This window comes from Colletotrichum lupini, chromosome 5 (genome assembly GCF_023278565.1).
Source record: "Colletotrichum lupini chromosome 5, complete sequence".
In the NCBI taxonomy this organism is placed as follows: Eukaryota; Fungi; Ascomycota; class Sordariomycetes; order Glomerellales; family Glomerellaceae; genus Colletotrichum; species Colletotrichum lupini.
The window spans coordinates 3,143,327-3,164,856 of record NC_064678.1 but is presented as its reverse complement, the minus strand read 5'-3'; the positions used below and the strand labels follow the sequence as shown (position 1 = coordinate 3,164,856).

At 53.5% G+C, this 21,530-nt stretch overlaps 8 protein-coding genes across 8 annotated transcripts; 4 read left to right on the top strand and 4 right to left on the bottom strand.

Annotated features, from left to right (window-relative positions):
- Positions 1–936: 936 nt before the first annotated feature.
- CLUP02_10353 (ureidoglycolate hydrolase) lies at positions 937–1,737 on the top strand (the record flags this gene model as incomplete). The annotated part of the gene is made up of 1 exon (XM_049289329.1): positions 937–1,737. One exon carries the CDS (start codon positions 937–939, stop codon positions 1,735–1,737), a length of 801 nt encoding a protein of 266 aa, XP_049146474.1.
- Positions 1,738–2,448: 711 nt separating this feature from the next.
- On the bottom strand, positions 2,449–10,198 carry CLUP02_10352 (SNF2 super family protein; the record flags this gene model as incomplete). The annotated part of the gene is made up of 3 exons (XM_049289328.1): positions 2,449–6,801; positions 6,850–8,866; positions 8,919–10,198. The coding sequence occupies 3 exons, from the start codon at positions 10,196–10,198 to the stop codon at positions 2,449–2,451; spliced, it is 7,650 nt and encodes a 2,549-aa protein (XP_049146473.1).
- Positions 10,199–13,048: 2,850 nt separating this feature from the next.
- CLUP02_10351 (uncharacterized protein) lies at positions 13,049–14,162 on the top strand (the record flags this gene model as incomplete). The annotated part of the gene is made up of 3 exons (XM_049289327.1): positions 13,049–13,168; positions 13,238–13,481; positions 13,555–14,162. The coding sequence occupies 3 exons, from the start codon at positions 13,049–13,051 to the stop codon at positions 14,160–14,162; spliced, it is 972 nt and encodes a 323-aa protein (XP_049146472.1).
- A 59-nt stretch (positions 14,163–14,221) lies between these two features.
- Positions 14,222–14,490, bottom strand: CLUP02_10350 (uncharacterized protein; the record flags this gene model as incomplete). The annotated part of the gene is made up of 3 exons (XM_049289326.1): positions 14,222–14,264; positions 14,326–14,372; positions 14,431–14,490. The coding sequence occupies 3 exons, from the start codon at positions 14,488–14,490 to the stop codon at positions 14,222–14,224; spliced, it is 150 nt and encodes a 49-aa protein (XP_049146471.1).
- A 42-nt stretch (positions 14,491–14,532) lies between these two features.
- On the bottom strand, positions 14,533–15,737 carry CLUP02_10349 (60S ribosomal protein L44; the record flags this gene model as incomplete). Its single annotated transcript, XM_049289325.1, has 8 exons — positions 14,533–14,587; positions 14,655–14,685; positions 14,770–14,789; positions 14,852–15,036; positions 15,130–15,221; positions 15,326–15,490; positions 15,544–15,650; positions 15,697–15,737. The coding sequence occupies 8 exons, from the start codon at positions 15,735–15,737 to the stop codon at positions 14,533–14,535; spliced, it is 696 nt and encodes a 231-aa protein (XP_049146470.1).
- Positions 15,738–17,107: 1,370 nt separating this feature from the next.
- On the bottom strand, positions 17,108–17,650 carry CLUP02_10348 (uncharacterized protein; the record flags this gene model as incomplete). The annotated part of the gene is made up of 1 exon (XM_049289324.1): positions 17,108–17,650. The coding sequence occupies one exon, from the start codon at positions 17,648–17,650 to the stop codon at positions 17,108–17,110; it is 543 nt and encodes a 180-aa protein (XP_049146469.1).
- Positions 17,651–18,732: 1,082 nt separating this feature from the next.
- CLUP02_10347 (uncharacterized protein) lies at positions 18,733–18,891 on the top strand (the record flags this gene model as incomplete). The annotated part of the gene is made up of 1 exon (XM_049289323.1): positions 18,733–18,891. A coding segment is annotated over one exon (159 nt), but the record flags the coding sequence as incomplete, so codon positions are not given.
- Positions 18,892–19,150: 259 nt separating this feature from the next.
- On the top strand, positions 19,151–21,526 carry CLUP02_10346 (uncharacterized protein; the record flags this gene model as incomplete). Its single annotated transcript, XM_049289322.1, has 2 exons — positions 19,151–19,563; positions 19,618–21,526. The coding sequence occupies 2 exons, from the start codon at positions 19,151–19,153 to the stop codon at positions 21,524–21,526; spliced, it is 2,322 nt and encodes a 773-aa protein (XP_049146467.1).
- Positions 21,527–21,530: the final 4 nt, after the last annotated feature.

The window sequence follows — 21,530 nt, the reverse complement described above, 5'->3', positions numbered from 1 at the left end:
CAGCCTTCAGAGCAGTCCTTTCCAGCTTTCCTTACTACAGTCAATCAACATGAATCCAAACAATGTTTATAGAGTCCCGAATCGCGCTCTCTTGGTAATCGGCAAGCCGGACAGAAGATTGATCATCGAGAACGAATTCGCTGTCCCCAGGCGTTGAGAACATGGTCGCAGTCCGGACAGGTTTACCGAGCTAAGCCATGACTCAAAGATTCGGCATCTCGTGACAACGCGCTAGAGAGAGTACACCATATGGTTGAGCATCGTGCCAGGATAAAGCCCTGGAATATGTTGGAGTAAATCTTGCCGATGATCTGCGTTCAACTTGTTGTGCCTTCACAGATCCCGGATATTGAATGAGTTAGAGCCCATGATAACAGCCTTTATGCAATTCGGCCCAATATCTCCGATTATGAAAGATCAAGCATGAGTGCTGCAAAGTCCGGAAGACCGCGTCTCATAGGCCATCCATACACAATTACACCGGAGCTTTGAGAGACGTTGCAGTTGGGGACTCCGAGACAGTGCGTTCCCCGGGGTGCCGCCCAACGGGGGTGGAGCTGGAGAATGCTAAGCTTCGATGACAATTGTTAATGACCCCGCGGAGTCGTCGCCGGCGGCCCTATCAGACTCCATCAGGCCCCATGCGCCGAGGCCCAGTGGAGGATACGGGCCATGCCTAAAGCGGAAGCTTCCCCCAAGCTCCCCTCTCACCTCGACCCCGAACACCAAGCTCATGAAAGTCATCGAGCTTACTCCGACCTCAACTCACTCAACTCAACTCAATCCGTCCCGCCCTTCCTTCATACGCCACTTACCAAGCCATACTATACCCTAATTCACCCGCCATTTCAGACAAACCAAAGCAAGCAATCAAACCAAGGAACGAACCCAACTCACACCGTGTGTGACATCAAACACACTCCCAGAACCACCACAATGCCGCCAACTACGCTCACAACCCCCCTCACCCTCCAAATCCCCGCGGAACCCCTCACTCGCGCCGCCTTCGCCCCCTTCGGCGACGTGATCGAGAACCCTCATCCGGAAGTCCGCCCCGCCGCCTCCCTCCCCGCCACCGTATCCGCCTCCTTCAGCGCCGTCTCCGCAAACCAAGGCACAGCCATAAAGTACCAAAACGTCTCCTCCCCTCTGGACCTCTACCCGCAAGCTCCCTCCCGCGCCGGCCGCCCCATCGTGAGCATCTTCTCCTGCGCCGCACGGCAGCTCGAGCCCGCGCCCCCCCTGGCGCAACCGCCCATCTCGACGCTGCTGCCGTATACCTACGCCGGTCCCAGCAGGGGCGGCCGCTTCAGGGTGAGCGTGCTGGAACGACACCCTTTCACGACGCAGACGTTTGTCCCCTTTTCCGCTTCTTCGTCCGTGAGCGGCGCGGCGTACCTCGTCATCGTGGCACCTACCCTCCCGACCCCCAGCGCGCAGACGGATTCCCTCCCGGCGCCGGCCACCGGCGGCAAAGGCCGGGGTCTCCCGGACATCAAGGGCCTCAAGGCCTTTGTGGCGTCCCCGGGCCAGGCCGTGACCTACGGTGCGGGAACGTGGCATGCGCCCATGGTTGCGCTGGGACCGCAGGGCACGGCAATTGACTTTGTCGTGACGCAGTTTGCGAGCGGCGTGGGCGTGGAGGATTGTCAGGAGGTAGAGTTTGCGGGCGCGGGCGAGGACGCGGGTATCGTGGTGCAGGTTCCTGAGAGGATGCCTGTTGTTGCGAAGTTGTGAGCGGAGCGGATGGCTGAGATATGCTTTTTGCCGCGGGAGGGCGGCAAGTCAATGGCGATGGGGAACACTTGATGATGGCGCTTGTGTGTACGATGTCTGTTCAGCAAGGGAAGGGAACCCAGCCCGAGTCTGCCTCGGCATGTTGAAAGAGTGCAAGGCGGCGCCTCTGTGACTGGGCAAAGGGGCGGTTCAACCAGCTAGAAATGCTATCAAATTGGCCACGATTTCCCGTAGAGGCGGAAGGTCACGAGGGTATGAAACTTTACACAGTCGCCAAGCCATGCCGGGCAACTATGGCTGCTTGGCTCTCTCCATCACGCCCTCGATAGGCGATTGAGAATTACGTGGAACGCCGTTTTGGTGATCAAATGATCTTTAGATATTTTCTGTGCTACCTTGTCAAACTCGAGCCCTGCAAACAAACCAGATTCGTTCCCATCGTTCGATATCCGCCTCCCACCTTCGGCCGGTCCAAACGTGATGTACTCAAACAGCATTAAGAATCCCCTCCGAAAACAAGTTGCCAAACTTCCCTCTCCAGACCTCCCGTACCAAACCCCCCATTCCAAACCTCTCATTCCAAGTCCCTCTCCCAAACCTCCCGAACTGAGCGAACTCGGAAGTCATCGCCCTTGCCGAAACTTTGGCAACGTGAATGAGACATTTTCATCAGACTCTTGCAGTCGATGCGCCGCCATCCTGGGTTGCCATTCACTTCTCGTACTCCTCGAATTCCACGGAGCGCAGAAGCTTCTCCATCGATGCGGTCTCCAAGTATGGACGGAAATACAGAGGGAATCTCGGGTCCTTCTCTCCGTCCTCAGTGACCGGGATAGCAATGCGTCCTTCCTCACCGAAGTGGCGGATGCGGTTACCATGACGCTTGTTGAAGATATCAAATTCAAGCGTAGCCGGGGTGATGAAGTGATAGACGAACACGGGACGCTTCTGTCCATATCGAATGAGACGTCCCTTGGCCTGTCTCATGTACATGTCGTAGCTTTCCGAGTCTGTATACAGAACTCCAGCAAACATGAGATGGTTCGCCTCGGTCAAATTTGTGCCAGCGGACTCCGAAGACATGAGACTCTGGATCAGAACGGCCTTTCCATGGTGCGCTTTGAATGCCTCAATCTGATTCGAGTCCTCATCGCCTCCGTCGGTCATGTAAACGCTAAAGCCGTTGTCGCTGCGAATGAGGTGGTCGTAGACCTCTTTCTTGATGCCCGCGTACGCAGCAAAGATCAGGACCTTCTCGTCATCAAGGACATTGTTGAACATGACGTTCTCCATGTCGGATACCTTGGCACTGGGAACGGCCGAAAGATCGTGCTGCAGGTTGGCGGGCGTGGCAAATATCTCGCTAGGGACAAATGATCCACGACTGAATGCCTTGCAGCTTTGCATGGGGCACATTTGACCACCAGCCTCAGTGAAAGCATCAAAGCAGTACTTGCAAAGCGAGTGACCGCATGCAATAGAATGAAACATGTCAGAATCGGCAGTAACGCGATCACAGACGTTGCAGGTGGTGGACAGCGGGCTATGGCTTCCATGAAGAACATGGTTCAACTTCATCAGAAACATGCAGCGCCGCCATGCCTCCGTCGTGAGCTTGATGCCAGCCTGGACGCTTTGCACAACCAAGATGAAACTGTTCAAAGTCTCGTCAATGGCCTGTCCACGGGGTTTAATCGTCTTGCCCTTCTGTGGTCGGTGAGCTGGAATCTGAATGCCGAATTCATAGTCGTCTTTGGTGGCTTTTCCATCGAAATGCTTTTGAAGCTGAGCCGTCATGTCGCCGGTGTCCTTCAGTCCAATAGCCAAAGCCATTTCCTCGCGTTTATCCTGGCTGTCCTGCTCTTGGCGAATGAGGTCGATGAGAGCCTCTCGGTCATCGCTCTGGTCACCACCAGAGCCGACCCACCGGTTCTGCAAGCTGTCCAACTCACCATCGGACAAGTCGTGATCCGAGTCGAGAAGCCACCAATGGGCAGAATTGTATGTTCCAGGGCCACCCATCCACTCGGACCATAAGTTGCAGTCCCAATAGTTCTCTCGAGTAGGAATGTAATCTGGGCGGATCGAGTTTCGGTAGACGATCGCATCATGGAGATAGTTGATGAACGCACTATCATCAGAGTCGCCGTTGGTGTTCCTCATGAAATCGAAAATCTCCTCCATATGACCAAAGTAGGCATCTTTTTTAGCTTTTCCACTGCCTGTATCAGCATCGTTGCTGACCATATTCGCCAGGTACATCATTTTGTCGAAGAGAGATACCAGAATCCGGGTGCAACGGGAAAGGTGATCACCAGCTGCAGCAGACGCTTGGTTGCCGAGACGCTCCAGAGTCAGCTTCGCGTTAGGTTCTGTCCAACCCATGCCCTCGAATCCCTTTCGGCCGGAAGAAACGGACAACGAAGACAAGAGAACTAACGCGTTGACTGCATCTGACCAGATAGATTTTCCGGCAGCCTTGGCCTTTGAACCGGCCCTCTGGGTCATTTCTTCGTTCAAGATGGTGCGAAGGAAAGTATCAAGACCACAGGGCATGCCATCGACGTCCCACTTTGCATCATGAAGAACCTGTTGTACAAGATTGTATACCAAGGCTTCTTGAGTGTTCATGGGAGTGAAGCAGGCGGCCTCGGTTATTTCCACTCCTGGAATCTCCATCTTGTTCTTCCGCAAGTAGTGAAGAAGGAATTGCTGTCCCTGATCATGGCGATCGGCCGCGAGCTGGGCGGACAAGGGCTCTGTGTAGCTGCGGAATGTTTCGGCGTCAGTCAGTTCGGATACCTTGGGCCCAGTCGTGGCATTGGGGAAGAATCCCGGCATTGATGGCGTCGGTCGCGCAACATGAACATTGAGCAACGCTCCAGTCTCGCAGATCTGACCGAGGTTGATGGTAGGTGGTGTACCTGAGAGGATCCATTTCGAGGACGCGACAGCGTTCTGGAAGAAGGTTGCAACGGATGTGTTCTCATACGAGAACTCATCAAAGACCACGCGGCGGTAAGTGTACATTTCAAGTACCTCGCCATTCTGGAAGGCCTCCTTCACATCAATGGTGACGGCCGTCTTGGGCTTTGCTGCCTTGCCCTTCTTCTTTTTGGGTGTCGCCTTGGCGGTTTGCTGCGTCTTCCGATCGCTAGCTCCCACTATGTCGGCTGCGGCTTTCCGGACCCAATCATTGCTGATGGTGCGGCGGCCTTGGATTCTCGCCACGACATGAGCATTGTTCGGGTTGTCAGGGTTGCTGTGGTCATAGGCGGCATGCTTGATGGTTTCAACCACTTCGTAATGCCAGTCCTGGGAGTCTCGGTTCGATCTCTTCTGACGGATCGATGGCATTTGGGCGATTGCAGCGAGCTTGTCAATGTTTTTCTCGGAAGACATCAGAGTGCTGCTGACAATGATGATGTCTGCTGCTTCCATGCTCTCCCGTGAGATATCAGTCGTTTTGGTGAGCACCAGGACTCTGAGCTGACGAACAAATCTCTTAGCTTCTTTGGCCCATTGCGACACAATATGGGGTGGCACGATGACCAAAGTGGCCTTGATGTGAATGAACGCCGTGGTTCCCAACCACTTGGAACGCTCTAGAATAGAAAACTCTGCATGCGATCGAGTCGTTGTATGATCAACAAGACCAAGTGTAACTATAGTCTTGCCGTAGCCGATGTCGTGTGCAAGGACACCTCCTCGGGCATAATTCTCAAGCTCGGCAACAGCACTTAAGCGCACGTTCACAGATGGAAGATCACGCTCCTCGAATTCCCTTTCAGTGAACGGTTCGTCTTGTTCGCGGTGCAGCATCCACTGACAAGCCTCGACTTGATCTTGTCGAAGCATCATTCCATTCTGCAGAAACCGGGGCGTCCGGAAGACGCCCTGAGGAGGATAGGAATCTGCCTGAACGGCGACCATGCTGTCCTTGAAGGGGGGCAATCCCTTCAGGCTGGGCTCGTGATAGCTCGTTTCCACACGGAAATTGCCACTTCCGCGAGTTGAGCGAACCATGGGCGACATGATGTCCTTGTCGACCGGGAAGTAACCATGCGCCCGGTGCGCCAGCGACGCTGGGTTTAGCAGAATTCTCATGCTCAGCACATTGTATTCGTCAGCTTCACTCAGCTCCAGTCGGGCCTGGATCTCGAGAGGAGCTGGTCGTCGCAACATAGCCTGCTCCGCTTGAGTCGCCGCTGCCTCGTTCTCGATTCGTACAACGCTGCCATCCGCATCCCAGTGATGAAGAGCCTTTGGAGCGGTCGGCGAGCATTTGTAGCACGCATCACCAGAATCCAGCACGATGTCGCTAACTGTAAGAAGTCCAGCACATACTGAGGCCGGCAACTTGTTGATGGCAGAAGACGCCAGTGCCAATGCATCCTTGATGTCGTGCTGGGCAATCGTGAACCAGATATCGGACGAAGCTGCCATGCTGTTTGTACCAGAAGGGGGGGTCAACTGAGTGAGGAGCGACTTGACTGGAAAGTGCATGTCGGTCTTGTCCATTTTGATCATGATGGACGGGATCGAAGATTGACAGTCGATGTTCATGATAGCCTGCTCCTGCAAATCTTTGAGGCCAACATGTAGGGCTGGATCACGCTCGTGGACGGTGATACCCAGGGCGGACGGCAGAGACGTGTATACGCCAGGCAACACGGCCGACACTATAGAGCCCGGAGGCTGTTCTTCTTGGTGCTTGAACCCTTTGGGGAAAACGCAGATGATATCTCGCACTTGATCCGGCTCAAGCTTTCTAGGGTTCTTCGTCAAGACCCATCGGTCGGTTCCGGCAGCTCCGTTGCAATTCGTCTGGAGCATCATGTAGACGGGGCTGAGAGGATCGTGCTTGGTGAAGAGGAGCCCCAATGGGGTTGCGCACTTATCTGTAAAGTGGTAGTCCCCGTTGATGACATTCGTGATTTCGTTCACTAAATAGGGTGCAAGGCCGTTGACTTCAATAAGCTTCTGGGTGAAACCGTTCATCCTCCCATCGTTGGCGCGTTCTTGAACCAGATCCACGTTGATTTTGCATTGGACAAACAGCTTCTAGCTGTCTGCCATAGGAGTGAAATCCGCGTCATGGCCGGTGAGTACTGCTTTCAAGAGAGGTTGGCGAAGGTCGTAACCTAGAGCAGTCAATTGAATTGCCACTTCGCTGGCTGAGGTATCGTTCCGAATCGATGGGCGCCCGAATTCGATATAGACGGGTCTCAGATGCATGCTCCACGTAACGTCCTTTCCGGTGATGACAACGACGATGATTGACTTTTCGGATTCGTAAATCACAGTCAGGTCGTCTCTGAACTTGAGGTCCGTCTGGTAGTAATGAACTCCGCCTGCGCACGTCTGGATTGCGCGATGTAAAGCCTCGAGGTGATCGCTGAAGATCTGCTTGTCGAGTTCGTGGAGAATATCGACACTGTAAGCGGTATCGGTACCTGCCCAATCGATGTAGAGATGAGCTGGCAAAGCAGCAATCGCAAGCTCTTGAGCCAAACTTCTGCCGATTGACACCTCGTCGTCGATGGGGTTAGCCCTATCAAAGTTGTGGTCCGGATTTCCAGCACAGCTTTGGCAGCGCGTCTCATTGCAGTCCTTGCATCGCAGATAAACACCGGTATGTTGATGCTTGCGGAAGGCGTCGCAGCGACATTTACGGCATCCATTGAGGCAGAGAGTGCAGAAAAACTCGACTGATCTATTGCCGTCCCAGCCGGAGGAGACGATCTCCTGCCAAGCCATCTTGTTGGGAGTAGTTTGCGAGGCAGAAAATGATCGATCGATTTCTTTTCCTTTTCTGCTGGAAGATGTGTGGGTTTTGCGTCCAAGAGAGGAGGGGTCCAGTGTAAGGAAAGAATCCAACAAACTGGAAGGTCCGGCCTCGTCAGTCGAGGTCTGATGAACGACGCTGCTAGGCAGCAGCGGGGTGGCTTGAGCGAGGCCCTGCAAGTGCCTGTTGCTTGCCTTCGTCTTGAACCTGAACTCGGCAATGAGGGCACAGAGGATAGCTGCACCGGCCACGGTGGTCGTCATGGCGTTTCCGGCAAGGTCCTTGAGCTGGTTTTCCGCCTCGACCGAAAGCGAGATGCGGTCAACGGGAATGCCCTGCACAGCGAGACACTCGAGTCCGAGGAGAGGACGGCCGTCGTACGAGATGAAGAGATCAGCTGAGGGAAGAACACACGGAATTACCCCCAGCCTTCCGCTCTGTCGATCCACGTTCTGTCCGACGTCAAGAATGAACATTTTGTGGGTGAAGTCGTACCCCTTCTTCTGTGCTCTCAGGTACTCGATGTCAAGGAGATCCTGCATTCGCCAAGTATAGACTGAGATGACGCCCTGCCAGGTGTCCTCGCGGGGCTGAACGTTGCCTCTGTCATCCATCCGAGTATACGGGTTCGACGTGCCGAGCTCTTCCTTTCGACGTGCCAACCTATGATCGGCAGCACAATGAACAGCCTCGACGTCCCTCTTCGGCTTCGAGAGCAGCGTTCGTTCCAACTGGAATCGAGTCTGAAGCACACGCGGATCAGACGGGGGAAGCAAGAACTTCTGGAGGTCAGGCGGATTCTTGAACCACTGCGTAATGTCCATGAGTTTGACCCATGTGTTGACGATCTCCTCGGCCTTGTTTCCATAGTAGCGAGCATCCACCCCGAGCAGATATTTCCTCTGCCTCGTTTGAGGGACCAAGAAGTTCTTGGAGTCGACCTGGGCATACGCCGCCACGTATCCGATGCTTGGCAGCCAGAAGTCCCTGAATTGGTCCCACGGAGCTCTTGTAACGTTCTCCAAGATGACGATTTTGGGCCGATGTGCGTGGGTGTACATGAGAATGGACAGGAAAGTTTTGGTTGACTCTCCCTTCTCATCTTTGATGCTCTCGAAGATTTGTTGAAGGCCATCGACAACTTGACTGGCCATCGGGTCGTCCTGTTGAATGGCTGAGATGCCCACGCCCTTGAATCGCTCGAAAAGCTTGTTGAGACCAGACTTCTTCTTCTTGTCGTTCTTGGCGTAGTTCAGGCTCGAAAAGTCGACGCAAGAGCTTCCAGCAATGAGAATGTCGATTCCCAGAGGGATATCGGCCATGGCTCCGGAAGCCGTCATACTACATTACTGTCAGTACATGAGCGAACGCTGGTGAGGGCTGAAGAACTTACGCCTGAGTAGCTCCGGGCATGCCAACGTCGACGACATTGCGAAAGATCGGGCCTGAAGGAGCTGCATTGCGACGAATGAAGGCTTGCTTGAACGGTTCGATCTCAACGCTGAAGACATGATTGTACTGAAGGAGTCCCGGATAGCCGCAGGCGGTGGCCGCTTCAACGAACTCGCGTAGAGCCAGGATGGGACCATCCGTGCCGGAGCACATGGTCGCAATCCTGAACGACACGCCGCCGGCATCAAGGAGCTTTTTCAGACCGAGCTTCAATGCCTTGTCGAAGATGATTGGAAAGGCGTCGCGCGGGCGGTTCACAGATCGCTCATCCATGACCAGAACAGGCACTGCTTGATCCATGGTGGGCTGAGGTGTGGAATTTGCTCCGGGTTCTGAATTCGCTGAAGTGGACTGAGATCCAGAAGGTGAATGGGTTGTAAAATTGAGTCCAGGTGCAGAAGCAGCGCGACCCGAAATCACGTGAGTATGAGAACCCACGCGAGGCGAATACACCGACCGATATGCAGAACCCGACGGAGACTCAGCAGTCAAGCGAGAAGCCTTGGGGGCAAGGCTACCATATAGTCCCTGCGAGGTGGAGCCACCATGTTGGCCACCATAGTAATCCTCGACTGGAGGTCCGACTGGAACATAGGATGGAGAGCCTTGGTTGAAGCCTTGACTGTGCATCAAGTCCTGGTTTTGTTGAACCATAGGGTCGTCATGGCGATCGTTATCCTGGCCGAAGGTCTGCTCAGATGGTACCAGGGGTACAATCTGTTGGCGCGTCCACTGATCCCCATTATCGTCGATGTACCTGTAAGTCGCGATGAGTTGGCCATTACTGTCGTAGTCTTGGCTGTTAAGAAACCATAACCGGCCCTCGTCATCAGTGTAAAATTGCTCCATGGCGGCGTGGCCATTGCCGGGCCCATAGGCGAGGTCATTGCTGTTATTCTTGGCCTGTTCAGTTTCTGGGAGGACTGTCGGGCCCAAGCCCTGGTCGGCCGAACCGTTTGGAGAAGCGAGGGGAGGCAAAATCCCCTCGAAACTCGTGTGGAAGTCGATACTCAAAGCAGATGAGCCAGGGTCCCTAAGGTGAGCGTCAAGATCATCGAGGTCAGGGAGATCTTCGAGAAAACCACCGACAACCTGGCGGTTCCCTTGTTGTGGATGTTCATCCTTAGGCCATCCTTCGTCGGGATTGGGGCCAAGAATATTCGCGGGATCGGGATCCGGGAGAGGATTTCCCTGCTCATCTTGGCCAAAGGGGAAATCCATACTTGCGAAAGAGCAATGAGCTGACAACGGAGACGTCTGCCACAGGAGGTTTTTTCGAGGTGGTCAAAGAAAAAAGGGGAAGTCTGGGTAGAGCGGTGAAGTGAGGTATGTACCAACGACGAGATACAGCCAAAACACCCCCAAAATCAGCAGAGGTTGATGATCTCTGAGGGCTTCTGATGATGTTGATGATGAAACAAAAGGAAGAAGAACTTGGTCTGGTTTGGTGTGTGGCAGAAGCTGGCAAAGCGATGAAGCTCAGTAAGAGTGATGAGAGTGTTGAGAAGAGGGAAGAAGAGAGGTAAGTGGAAAGTGGAAAAGTTTTGGGGGGTTTTCCAGGCTCAAGGTGGATGGAAGAATCTTTGTGGGAGGTCCCACGAAAAGTCATGTGCTCCCGCCTTCAGAGCGGAGAAGAAGGTTAGACTCAAGAAGGCGGGTGCCCTCGACGTTTGAAGCTATTCGGGGCGAGAGCTATCCCCTGAGGACGTCTTACAAGGCGGGTGCCCCTGAGGAGGGAGATGGGAACATTGTGTGAGAGGCCCCGCAAAAGGGCATTGAGAGTTGGCCTCTTCTCGTGATGAGAGGAACTTGCGTGACAAGGCGGGTGCTCCCCGTCTTGATGGCTCTTTATGGCGAGAGCTATCACTTGATGGTTTCCTAACGAAGCCATGGCCTTCCAAGAGGAGCCCCTTGGTCATGTGTCCGTTACATTCTAGAGACAGGGCGTAACTTTGAGTAAAGGACTATGAGCTCTGTCTCAAAGAAGAAGAGTCTTCTGCTCAAGAGGTGTGGGCAATTGATTATCTATGTATATCTTGCTGAGTATCACCAGAATGGATGTGGCGAGAGACAGGGCACTGAGAATGATTCAAAATCGACGTCAAGTTCAGATAGACTGTGCTTAACCTTAGCAAGATATCCTTGCTCAGCAAAGACACTCTTAAGTCTTTGCAGTCTAGGCGAGTGCCCCTGAAAGGAAAATAAGTCGGTGCCTTTCAGCCAGGTCTTTCTCTACAACCTTTGGCCTGTCATAGATATGTGATGTACTCTCAAGGCGAGAACTACTCGCAGAGACTTTCTGCTTGACAACCTGACAACGTTGAAGGGCAGAAAAGAAGAAGAAGTTAAGAGGCTACTCTCTACACAGAATGAATATTCTCGTTGTTGAAAGTGCGGTGACCAGAACTAAGACTGATGATATTGTTTTCAATACATGTCTGCAGGAATTTGTTGGTTCCGGTAGTCAGCGCATCTAAGGATGGGACCACTCAACATCTTCAGAGCAAAGTATTGATCATCATCTGAGCACTATTGAAGCTAATGAGGACGGATTCTCTCAAGAGGAGCTAGCATAGGGTGATTGGGAGACTGAGACACTCGCTGAAGTGTCTCATCAGGGGGCAAGAGATTATCATCTTGGAAAGGCTCTTCCGAAACGGCAGGTCTTATATTTGCATGATATGCCCGACCTCCTCCTTGAGAGGACTACATCAATCCAAGACTTGGAGCTCACCAGATGACAGGAACAAGGTAGAAATGGGTGGTTCGACGTTGATGTTTGATTTGTACATTCCATCAGATGTTGGTAACGATGCGTGAGTAAACGAAAAGGATCACTTCGACCAGCAGGCCGATGGTAAGAGAAAGCTACGAGTATAGAGCCATATTGTATGCCACTTGCAAACGTAAGTAAACTGACCTATGTCGGCTCATGCTATATCCAGCTTTGAGACTGCTTATCATAGTAGCCATACTAATGGCCATGCGGAAAGAGTCACGGAAGGGAGACTGACTTCTTCCACAATAGCTGGGAAGACAAGAAACAACATTAGACACGGCGATAGTGCTTTGTGGAATTATCTAGCTGGAAACGATAACACGTATATCCAGCAAGGAAACGAGTGATGTCTCGTGGGAACAGCCATGCAGCAAGACATACATCTAATGAAGGAGACAGATGAGAAAATGGGGGGAAAGAGGCGTGGGAGTTGTGATGTCTTCGTTCTGCACCAAAGTCGACTCGCATGCCCGTAATCCGGGCATGCCTAAGAAACGAACAGGAGTCCATATTTCGTAAATTCTAGTCGCTAAATTGGAAGGTAAAAGTAGAACAGAGAAAAGTGTATACATACACACTTGGAGTTCGGTCATCCAAGTCTTCGAATTTCGAAGGTCCGATACCATTCTCCTAGACTACTGCGCGTGTGCAAAAGCGTCCGGGACACTAGAGCTGCGGCCTGCAATGTTCTGCAGCAGTGATTGAGCACTTGCCCCGGCATGATTTATTATGATTTAGGCAAACGTGCAATCACGACTTGATTGTGTGAAGGTAATAACATGCTTCATGGTAAACTCGTCTGCAATTCAGAGGCCTGAAGTCAAAACAAGATGAGCCCCAGGGGCAACAGTATACCCGATTGGCCATGGCACCACGGGAGGATTCCATGTCATGTGACCCCGCGCAGAGCGTGTATAGCTTAGTCATTAAAAGCAGTCTCCGCCGGTGACCGACGGCACCCATCCGTCTCCCTGTCCGTGATTGGTTCGCGGCCGAGGTGCAGCTGAAGGGCGTATTGATTGGCGGTGACGGCGACCTCACTCTGAAGCTATCCAGGTTCGTCAACAGCTTTAGTCCTTATTTGACTCACCGGGACTCAATACGAAGTCCAGCCTTGGCGCTTGACCTATTCCGCTCACGTCCACTTTCCGTTCTCGCTCCGGTTCTCGTCGAAGCCTCGTTCCTCAGAGTACCTATATTCTCGTGTCTTTGTCTAGTATCTGCTCGAGATCTGAGGAAATATTCAAGTGACACTACACTCCAAAAAGACATTTTCTTCTCAGACTTTCGCCATGGGCTCTGAACTCATCTCAACCGATGCCAAGAACAAATTGGAAGATTTGTCTGGCATCACGATCCTGCCCGGTCAAAATCCATATGAAGCCTTCATTAAAGCTTGCAATGATAACCCAGTAAAGTCCAACATCCAATGCAAGCCTGTCAAAAGAAGCATCCAAATCTGATGAGTGACAATTACGTAGGCGGAGATCCAGGCTCTCTACCAAGCCCACAGAACGAAGAGAAATGAGCAGCAGAGGCAAAAGTTCATTGCTCCCGACTTCAAGGAGCTCATCATTGACCCTTTTCTTCTGAGATTGGAAAACCCGGAGATGGAACCGGGTTTCCAGGACCCTCGTAACTGCTTGGTCTTTTGGGCCCGGCCGCCAGATCACATCGTGCAACTCTCGGCTTATCTGCAGTCTTTGCTTAAGAAAGCCGCACCGAGTGAGACCCCTAAACAGTGCAACTATGAAGAGTCATCAGAGACCCCCTTGACTAACACGGGAACCTTCAAAAGGTATCTGGCTCATGCCCCAACACCGAATGCACCTTACAACTCTCGAGGTGACGCACTCCAAGACGCCCGAAGAGATCATCACTCTCACGGATAACATGCGCTCGGCGATCCACTACATCACGGACTACACCTACTCTCACAGGTCCCGTCTCGTAAGACCCATGATCTCCTACGACCTCTCCGCCTTCGCCGTCTCCTTTCTCCCGGCCTCTGGCGAGCCGCCCCTGAGCCCGCGCCCGGCGCCGACCGCCCAGCAACAGGCCATCGTGCAGGGGGACGATTACTCATACCACCACCTTCGCCGCGACATCTTCACCCTCGCGCAGTCGACGGGCGTGCAGATTGAGTCGAGGTACCAGGTGCCGAGCGCGCACATCACGCTTGGTCGGTACCTTACGGAAAAGGACCACGATACGCCCGAGGCGAGGCAGAAGTGGGTTGAGGCCATTGACGAGATCAACGCGTGGCTTGAGAAGGAGGTCTGGGACCGTCCGGGTGCCGAATGGATTGGAGAGTGGGTTGTTGGGCAGGAAAGGGGTTTGGATGCTCGTAATGGGCAGCTGTGGTACGGAGGCGGGAGGACGATCAAGCTAGGGGAGGGCTTCTGAGACGGAAACCTGGCTGGGCGCCTCGGCGCCTGGGCGTGTTGCAGAATCGAACTCAAGCTCTAGATGAGGGATAGACGGAATGGCAGAGCTGACGCGGCGGATCTAATTCACATTGGACAAATAGATGGGATGGGAATTGAACATGATAACGTTATTTCGTGACTCAGTTATGTGATTGACCGGTTGAGCCTCATAGAAGGCATCTATCTTCTAGCGACCACAGATTCGGGAGCCTGGGCATGTCTCAACAGGGACAAGTTCATCCCACCTCGAGTGTGATCACCACCCTCAGGACAAACCGTTTGTCGAGTTCCCACGCATCCCGCATTTTCTCTTGTCACTTTTTTTTCTTTTCGGTTGTGTGGTCTCTCTAAGCGCGCGAAAGCAGGTGAGGGATGAGGAGGGGAGGGAAGCTGGATGAATTGCTTTTGGTATCCGTTCGCAAGCAAGGGCTTTTATTTGTTCCCTATGTAGAGTTCCTCAAATGAGAACTGGTAACCCTCTTCGCCGCCATTGTTCCAGCCTGATGATGATCCGTGTGCCGTGAAAGGAGCCATAAAAGTCGGTCGACCGAAAACACAATGCGTTTAGAAAACGAGGGCAGCACCCTTGGTCTTCTTGTCACCACTACGAGGGTTGTCAGTATATGATTCGAGGTCGCGTCCATTAGATAGGGGATGATATCATACCCCAACTCGAAGTGCTTGCAGCGCTTCAGGGCGAGCTGGAGCTTGGTCTTGCACTTGATGCACTCCAACCGCAGGACAACCTTCTTGGTGGTCTTAGCCTTCTTGTGGAAGACAGGCTTGGTCTGACCACCGTAACCGGACTGCTTTCGGTCGTAACGTCTCTTTCCCTGCGCGAACAGCGAGGCCTACATCAAACAATCATTTAGTGAACCGTCCGGATCGTGTGTCGTGAGTGCGTCGCTAGGAGTCGGTCGTCGCGCGCGTGTCGTTAGACATACCTTGCCGGCCTTGTACTGGGTGACCTTGTGCTGGGTGTGCTTGCGGCACTCCTTGCCCTTGCAGTAGGTCATACGCGTCTTGGGAATGTTCACTGCACCCAGAGTCAGCCTCCAACATCCATCGTCAGGACCACACGTCCATCTCGCGAAATTCATGTGCCATTGCCGCAGCCGGGTCGATCCCTTTCGAGCCTACATCCTCTCCGTCGAACGCTATCGTGGTGTCGGCTGTCGTTTGATTTTCGTGTCGATATTCGTGCATCATCCCCCCCGTTCCCAATCGTCTTTGTCGATCGCAAATCGGCGGCAACGCAACGGTCGGCGAGGTCGGCAATCCTTCTCTTTCTGAAATCAAATCCGGCTGCTGGCAACAACACCCAAATAGCATAACAATTCATTCCAATAAAGACTTACCCATCTTGGCGGCTGTTTGTCGATTTCGCTTGCCGGAGTGTCGTGACGATGAAATTGTCGGGGCCGGCGGGGGGAAGTGAAATTCAGTCGTTTTGCTGAAAATGTCGCTTGTGTGCGGGTAGGGCAGGTGCACGCTAAGCAATTTCCGCTTACAAGACGGGTGTGGCTGAGGCGATGTTCAGCCTCAATTCCATGCGATCGGGCTGTCGCACGTGACTTAGGTCGAATCATGAGGCTGGAGCTGCTCCCGGCTGGCCCCAGCTGGCTGGCCTCAACGGGAACTTGTTCAGATTCCTGGCCCACAAGTTCCTCTCTCCATGTAAGGTACTTACCTATGCCGGGCCTTTCATTGACGGACATAAGTCCTGCAGGTTGCAGCTACCAACTAAGGTCCACCAAACCTTCGATTGACCTGGCTAGAACAAGCCTTTCGTACCTGTCGAGCCTATTTACTTCACGAGGACGCGCCTGGCCGATGCCTAAGAAGTTTCTACGTTGTTTCCCGTCTGGATCTCCCTGGTTATTGGCGCTTGACACTTCCGTCTTCGCTCCTCGCGTTTCCCCCATAACCTTGTGGTGGAAAATCGACGAACCGTCCAAACACCGAAACACACGCCGTTCAGATCTAGGGCGAGCGTCGTGATCTTGGTCAATCCATCGCGCGTCAGGATAGTGTTTCCATGATAGACACGCAATCCTCTGTTTCGATCTCGCCCTATCTGGAAAGTCCCAACTCACTTTGCGACTCGGACGAGTCATGGCCGGCGAGGACAGACAATCAGACCTTCAACAGACTCACGAAGACCAGCGCCGGGACCTGGCCTATGCCCTCTTCCCTTCTTCGACTCGACAACCTTCCCGCCTTCTTCCCCTCCAACCTGAACTTCCTCACAACTCTCGCCCGTCCGCCCTCCCGAGGCTTTCTAACAATTTCAGCTGACAGACGATGTCATCGCACCATCGCAGATATACCCCCGCTGTCACTGGCACCCGGGGCCGGAACTGACGTCACTAATAACCCAGCCTTTATTTTCCATTAATCCCAGCTTGGACCTTGCAAGGCGTTCTATTCGGAGCTCAAAGGGAGGCAGTTTCGGAAAAACTCTACCATCAATCAGTGACGCGATGCCTCTATTATACGGCTCCCATAGGCCCAGGTGTCACTTGCCTAGCATGACGCATATTGAACACTATCCATGAGGCTCGGAAATTATCATTGTGGTTTAATCCAAACCAAACTGGTATGCCTATTCAGGCTTCCTGGTCCACGCGAAAGAAGGTGAGTTTAATTGCTTCACGACGAACACTTGACCTGGCAGAGCTCGGTCGAAACCTATGATGGCATCCCGTTGATGATGGCGGGCCCCTAGTCTCGATGACTAGCCCGAATTGGATGCTAGAAGCCCGTCCGTCACCCTTCACGGCCTCCAAGTTTAAAGAACATCAATCAATTTGACGGGCGGCAGGGCGACAGATTAACGGCTTGGGCACACTATGGCCAACCTACTGTCCTTGAGTACTTCTAAATCTGTTGTCGACTGCTCAAGCCGTGGTTCTCATGCCATTACTTGGGGCAAATATGATGGCTCAGATTGTTATTGATCATCAGCTGCTGCAGGGGCGATTCTTTGTCAGTGCTTTCAATCCTCGCCAACGACGAACGCATAGACCTCGAGATGGCAATACTACTCTTGCAAATAGAAGCACAGGGTCCAGCGGAAGCCAAGACAGCTGAACAGCCGGAGCGCATACGGATGAAACTTCCACGGGAATGAAGTAGAGAGCCTCTTGGTGTTCTCACCGTATAGTTCAGGATCGGATTGCGGGCCAACAGGTCACGCATTCCCACCACCTTACAACAATGGTGACCGGACGAAATAAGATCGAATTGAAGCGAGACCCGACTGAAAGGGCGTAGGCGTCCGCCTTGCCTGAGCCCGAAGCTAATTGTGCCGGTATATACACTTTGAGTGGGCGAAACTACGTTCGGCTCACCGTCAGATGGCTTTCCGGTGGCGTTCATTACGACGACGACGTACCAGAGAACGAAGATGGGATTCTTAGGATTTGGACCATACGAGACCACACCGATACAACTACGGACCATGGCCTTCCTGATTCGGTCTGCCAGAAATACAACGCCAACAAAACAAGAGCCGCAACAGGAACTGGACGACTTGAAGGGTTGTGGCGCCCCAAAACAGCCCACTCCATCCGCGGACGGCAAAATTGTAGTGCTACAGAGCGGATGGAATGGAACGAACAGGGCTGGAGCGACGAACCACGCCGTCCCAGCGCCGGGTTTCCGCACCCCCAGAAGAAGCCCAGTGCCGGTCTTTTTTTCTTGGAGTTTTCCCCCCAATTCGCTTGCCCTCCGTCTTTAACTTGACAAATTGCACCACCAAACTCGCAACGTGGGTTGAGCTTGGCATGAAACGTCGCCCAACGCCGCAACGTCGACGGTTTCAGATGCAGCAGCTCCCGTGCGCTCCAACCACGTTCCTTGCATGTCCACACCTTAATCGACGCCCCGATTCACGTCCCGGTTGCTTTCTTTAGCAACAAGCTACAGCCACCCTCCCTGTTCTTGGGTGCCGTGTCGCGAGCAGAGTGGGAGAGGAACCAAGTTAACCAACGGTAGTTCTTGGTCCTATACCGGATGGATCTACGCATAAGCCAGGTTTGCCAGGGCCCCACAAGGGACGCGCAACCCCTTCTCACACTCTCGAGTCTCTCTTCCTCCTTCCTCTACCATCGAGGCGCTGATCCCATACGCTCTGATACAGCTCCGCGAAGGCTGTCTTGCCTGTGCTGCAGATTCGTCCGTCCAGCTGGCGTCCCGGCTGTGGCGGGTATCCGAAGGATCATCACCAAGGTCCTTATTTTTCGGATATCGGAACGCGATGGGTCTGGAATACCACCAAGCTCTCGTATGGTCTCAGTAAGGCCGGTATGGGCGATGAGGTTGGGTCCAACTCCTGAATACGGGACCTGCCAAGCTCATTCAATCCAAACGATACGATGATGGGCTTGGAAGCTGGGGAAGGGATGGAAGAAGCACTTCTTCCGCAACAACTTGAGGCTCATTGGCCCCTTGTCCCCGGCTTGGCGGCTCAAGGCAAACCCTTGCTCGCTCCCCGCGACGTTGGGAGCTGAGACAGTCTGGCGTGGGAATGGTGGACAGTCAAGTCAGAGCCAAAGAGGCAAGGAGGCTCGGCAGTCCCCGAACCCTGGACATCCCAACTCAGGCCGACTGCTTGCCTCTCTCTCCGCAGATCAGCCCGGTCAACCACCCCCCCGCTGCCGACTTGTCGGTCCCATCTGCTCGCTCTGTTGCATGATATGTGAGTTTTTGTGTCTTCTATACGTCCAACACTCTGTGCAGGGAGTTGGCTTGTTTGAAAAGTAAGGTCTGAGCCGGTGTCTGGACATGGAAGCAAAAACGTCACTCGCACAATTTTGTTCCCTTCTTTATAGTATTAACCTTCGCTACTCCCCTCCCCTCGCACTCCTTCTTGCATTCGATCTTGTTTTTTCTGCTAGGCCAAGTTTCCATCACCAGATGTTTTTGTGATACCCAATTACCCAACTACTCACTCCGGCAATCATGGAGCGAGCACACTCTCTACTCACCAGCACGACACGATCCATCAGCAGCAGCCGGTCCAGCACCCGTTCATCCCGCTCAAACTCATTATTTCAGTCAACCCCAGGACAGGAGAAGGGGGAGTTCTTTCTCCCCGCGCCAGCCACTACGATCCCACAACCGAAACTCCGGGTGCGTGCGATACTAGGCCATTGCCTGTATCGCAGGGTTGTGATATGGACGGTGACAATTTCTATGCTGATCGCGCTCGCATACCTGAATACGCCACTATACACCCGAGATGGAAAGATTCTAGGAGATGATTACAGAATAGGTGGAATGGGCGGTGACCCCAAGAAGCAGGGAAGGCCGGCGCCACCAGAGGAAGATCTCATTATCGACAGTGACATGCCGCCATGGCTCAAGTTCAAGCAGTGAGTGCCATGTCGATTTCTAAGAGTTGTGAGCAACCCGCTAATGCTATAAAGTCTCAATGGCTACTTCAATGGTCTGAAGTCCATCGTTCCCATTGCCAATCACACACCTGAATATCCCAACAACTCTTTTCCGGCACCCGTCACCACCGTGCCGATTTACCATGATACCCCTCCTACTCCCACCCCTTACGCAGCTCACCCAAACTACGCGTCTACTGAGTATCAGAAAGATTACCACCCTGTCAAGGAATGTTTTGTGGATGAGGAAGACAAGATCGCAGTCCCCGACATTTGGGCATTTGATGGTGTCCCCCAAAACCAGCCCGATCCGGCCATCGGCTCCCACACCGTGCTCGGCCTACGCAATGACGTTTGTTTCGATCGATTCGGCCGCTACGGCCCCTACGGACTTGGTTACGACATTCGCGAGGGAGGCACTTCGCAAGGTCAAGATACGGAACAAGAGGGAGCTGACATTGTTTGGACCAAGACTGGCAAGATCGATTACAGCCGTGTTGACTGGGGTGTCGCGCAAGATCGATGTATCGAACGCAACAGCGCCCGCTTCAACAATGGCACCAAGCAGAGCACGTACGACTCGATTTACAGTGAGCCCGAAACAAACGAGACCGGAGTCAAGCAGATTGATCGAATTGCCGTTGTCGTCCGCACCTACGTAGGATTCGAGTGGACACAGCTCGCCATTGTCAACTTCCGCGCAATGATCTCCGAGCTCTCCCTCAAGTCTGGTGGCGAGTACAGCGTTCATTTTCTTCTCCATGTGAAGGATAACGAGGCTGCCATCTGGTCGGACCCCTCAGTAGTGCAGAGTATCCTCGATGCCAACGTTCCCACCGAATTCCACTCGCTCTGTACTCTATGGTCGGAGGCCGAGATGAAGCTTTATTACCCGGGTCACTTCGCCGACGCCATTGAGAATCCCTCGAATGGAGACATTCACGGAGTTTACCGCAGCGCCCAGATGCCCCTCCAGGTCTTCGCCCTTCAGCACCCGGAATACGCCCACTTCTGGAACTGGGAGATGGATATGCGCTACATCGGCTCATACTACGAATTGCTCGACCGCCTGGGGTCCTGGGCTAAGCAACAGACTCGCACCCTTCTATGGGAGCGATCATCCAAGTACTACATCCCCGCCGAGCACGGTTCATGGAACGAATTCGCCAGTGTCGTCGAGAGAGAGCTCAACGCATCTGGCCGCCGCGCCATCCTGGGCCCCCAAATTTTCCCCGGTCGCATGTCACTGAAGAGTGAGGAGGCTGGCCATTCCATTCTGCCCGCTTCCTGCGCCCGCGGTGGCAACCCCGACGAGTGTGGTGTTGGTGAGGAAGCCGACCTCATCACATTGAATCCCCTCTTCGACGCCGACGAATCCGGCTGGGTTTTCGCCAAGGATGTCACTGGCTACGAAATGGTCTTTGCTCCGCCACCACGCCGATGCTCCATTGTCACAGCTTCACGACTATCTCGCCGGCTCTTGGCCGCCATGCATGAGGAGATGTGGCGTCTGCACCACAGCATGTTCTCGGAAATGTTCCCCGCCAGCATGGCTCTCCACCACGGCTTCAAGGCGGCTTACGCACCTCACCCAGTATTTCTGGATAGAGCATGGTACCCCTTTAACACCATCGAGAAGGCCTTCAACGGCGGCCGCGATGGCACTACAGGAGGTCACGGCAGCCCCTTTGACCTCAAGAACGAGCACAACCACAAGGGTACTAGCTGGTACTACAACTCAGAGTTTGCCGGGCTCCTCTGGCGCCGATGGCTCGGTTACCCCCAGATGGACGGCCGTGGCGGTAACGGCGGCCGTGCCGGCGAGGGCACATTACGCGGGGGCCAAGATGAAGAGTCTCACAAGGACAGCTCTGGTCGCTTGTGCATGCGCAGCATGCTGCTGCACCCGATCAAGTGGGAGAACCCGATTGAGCGAAATTAAAGCG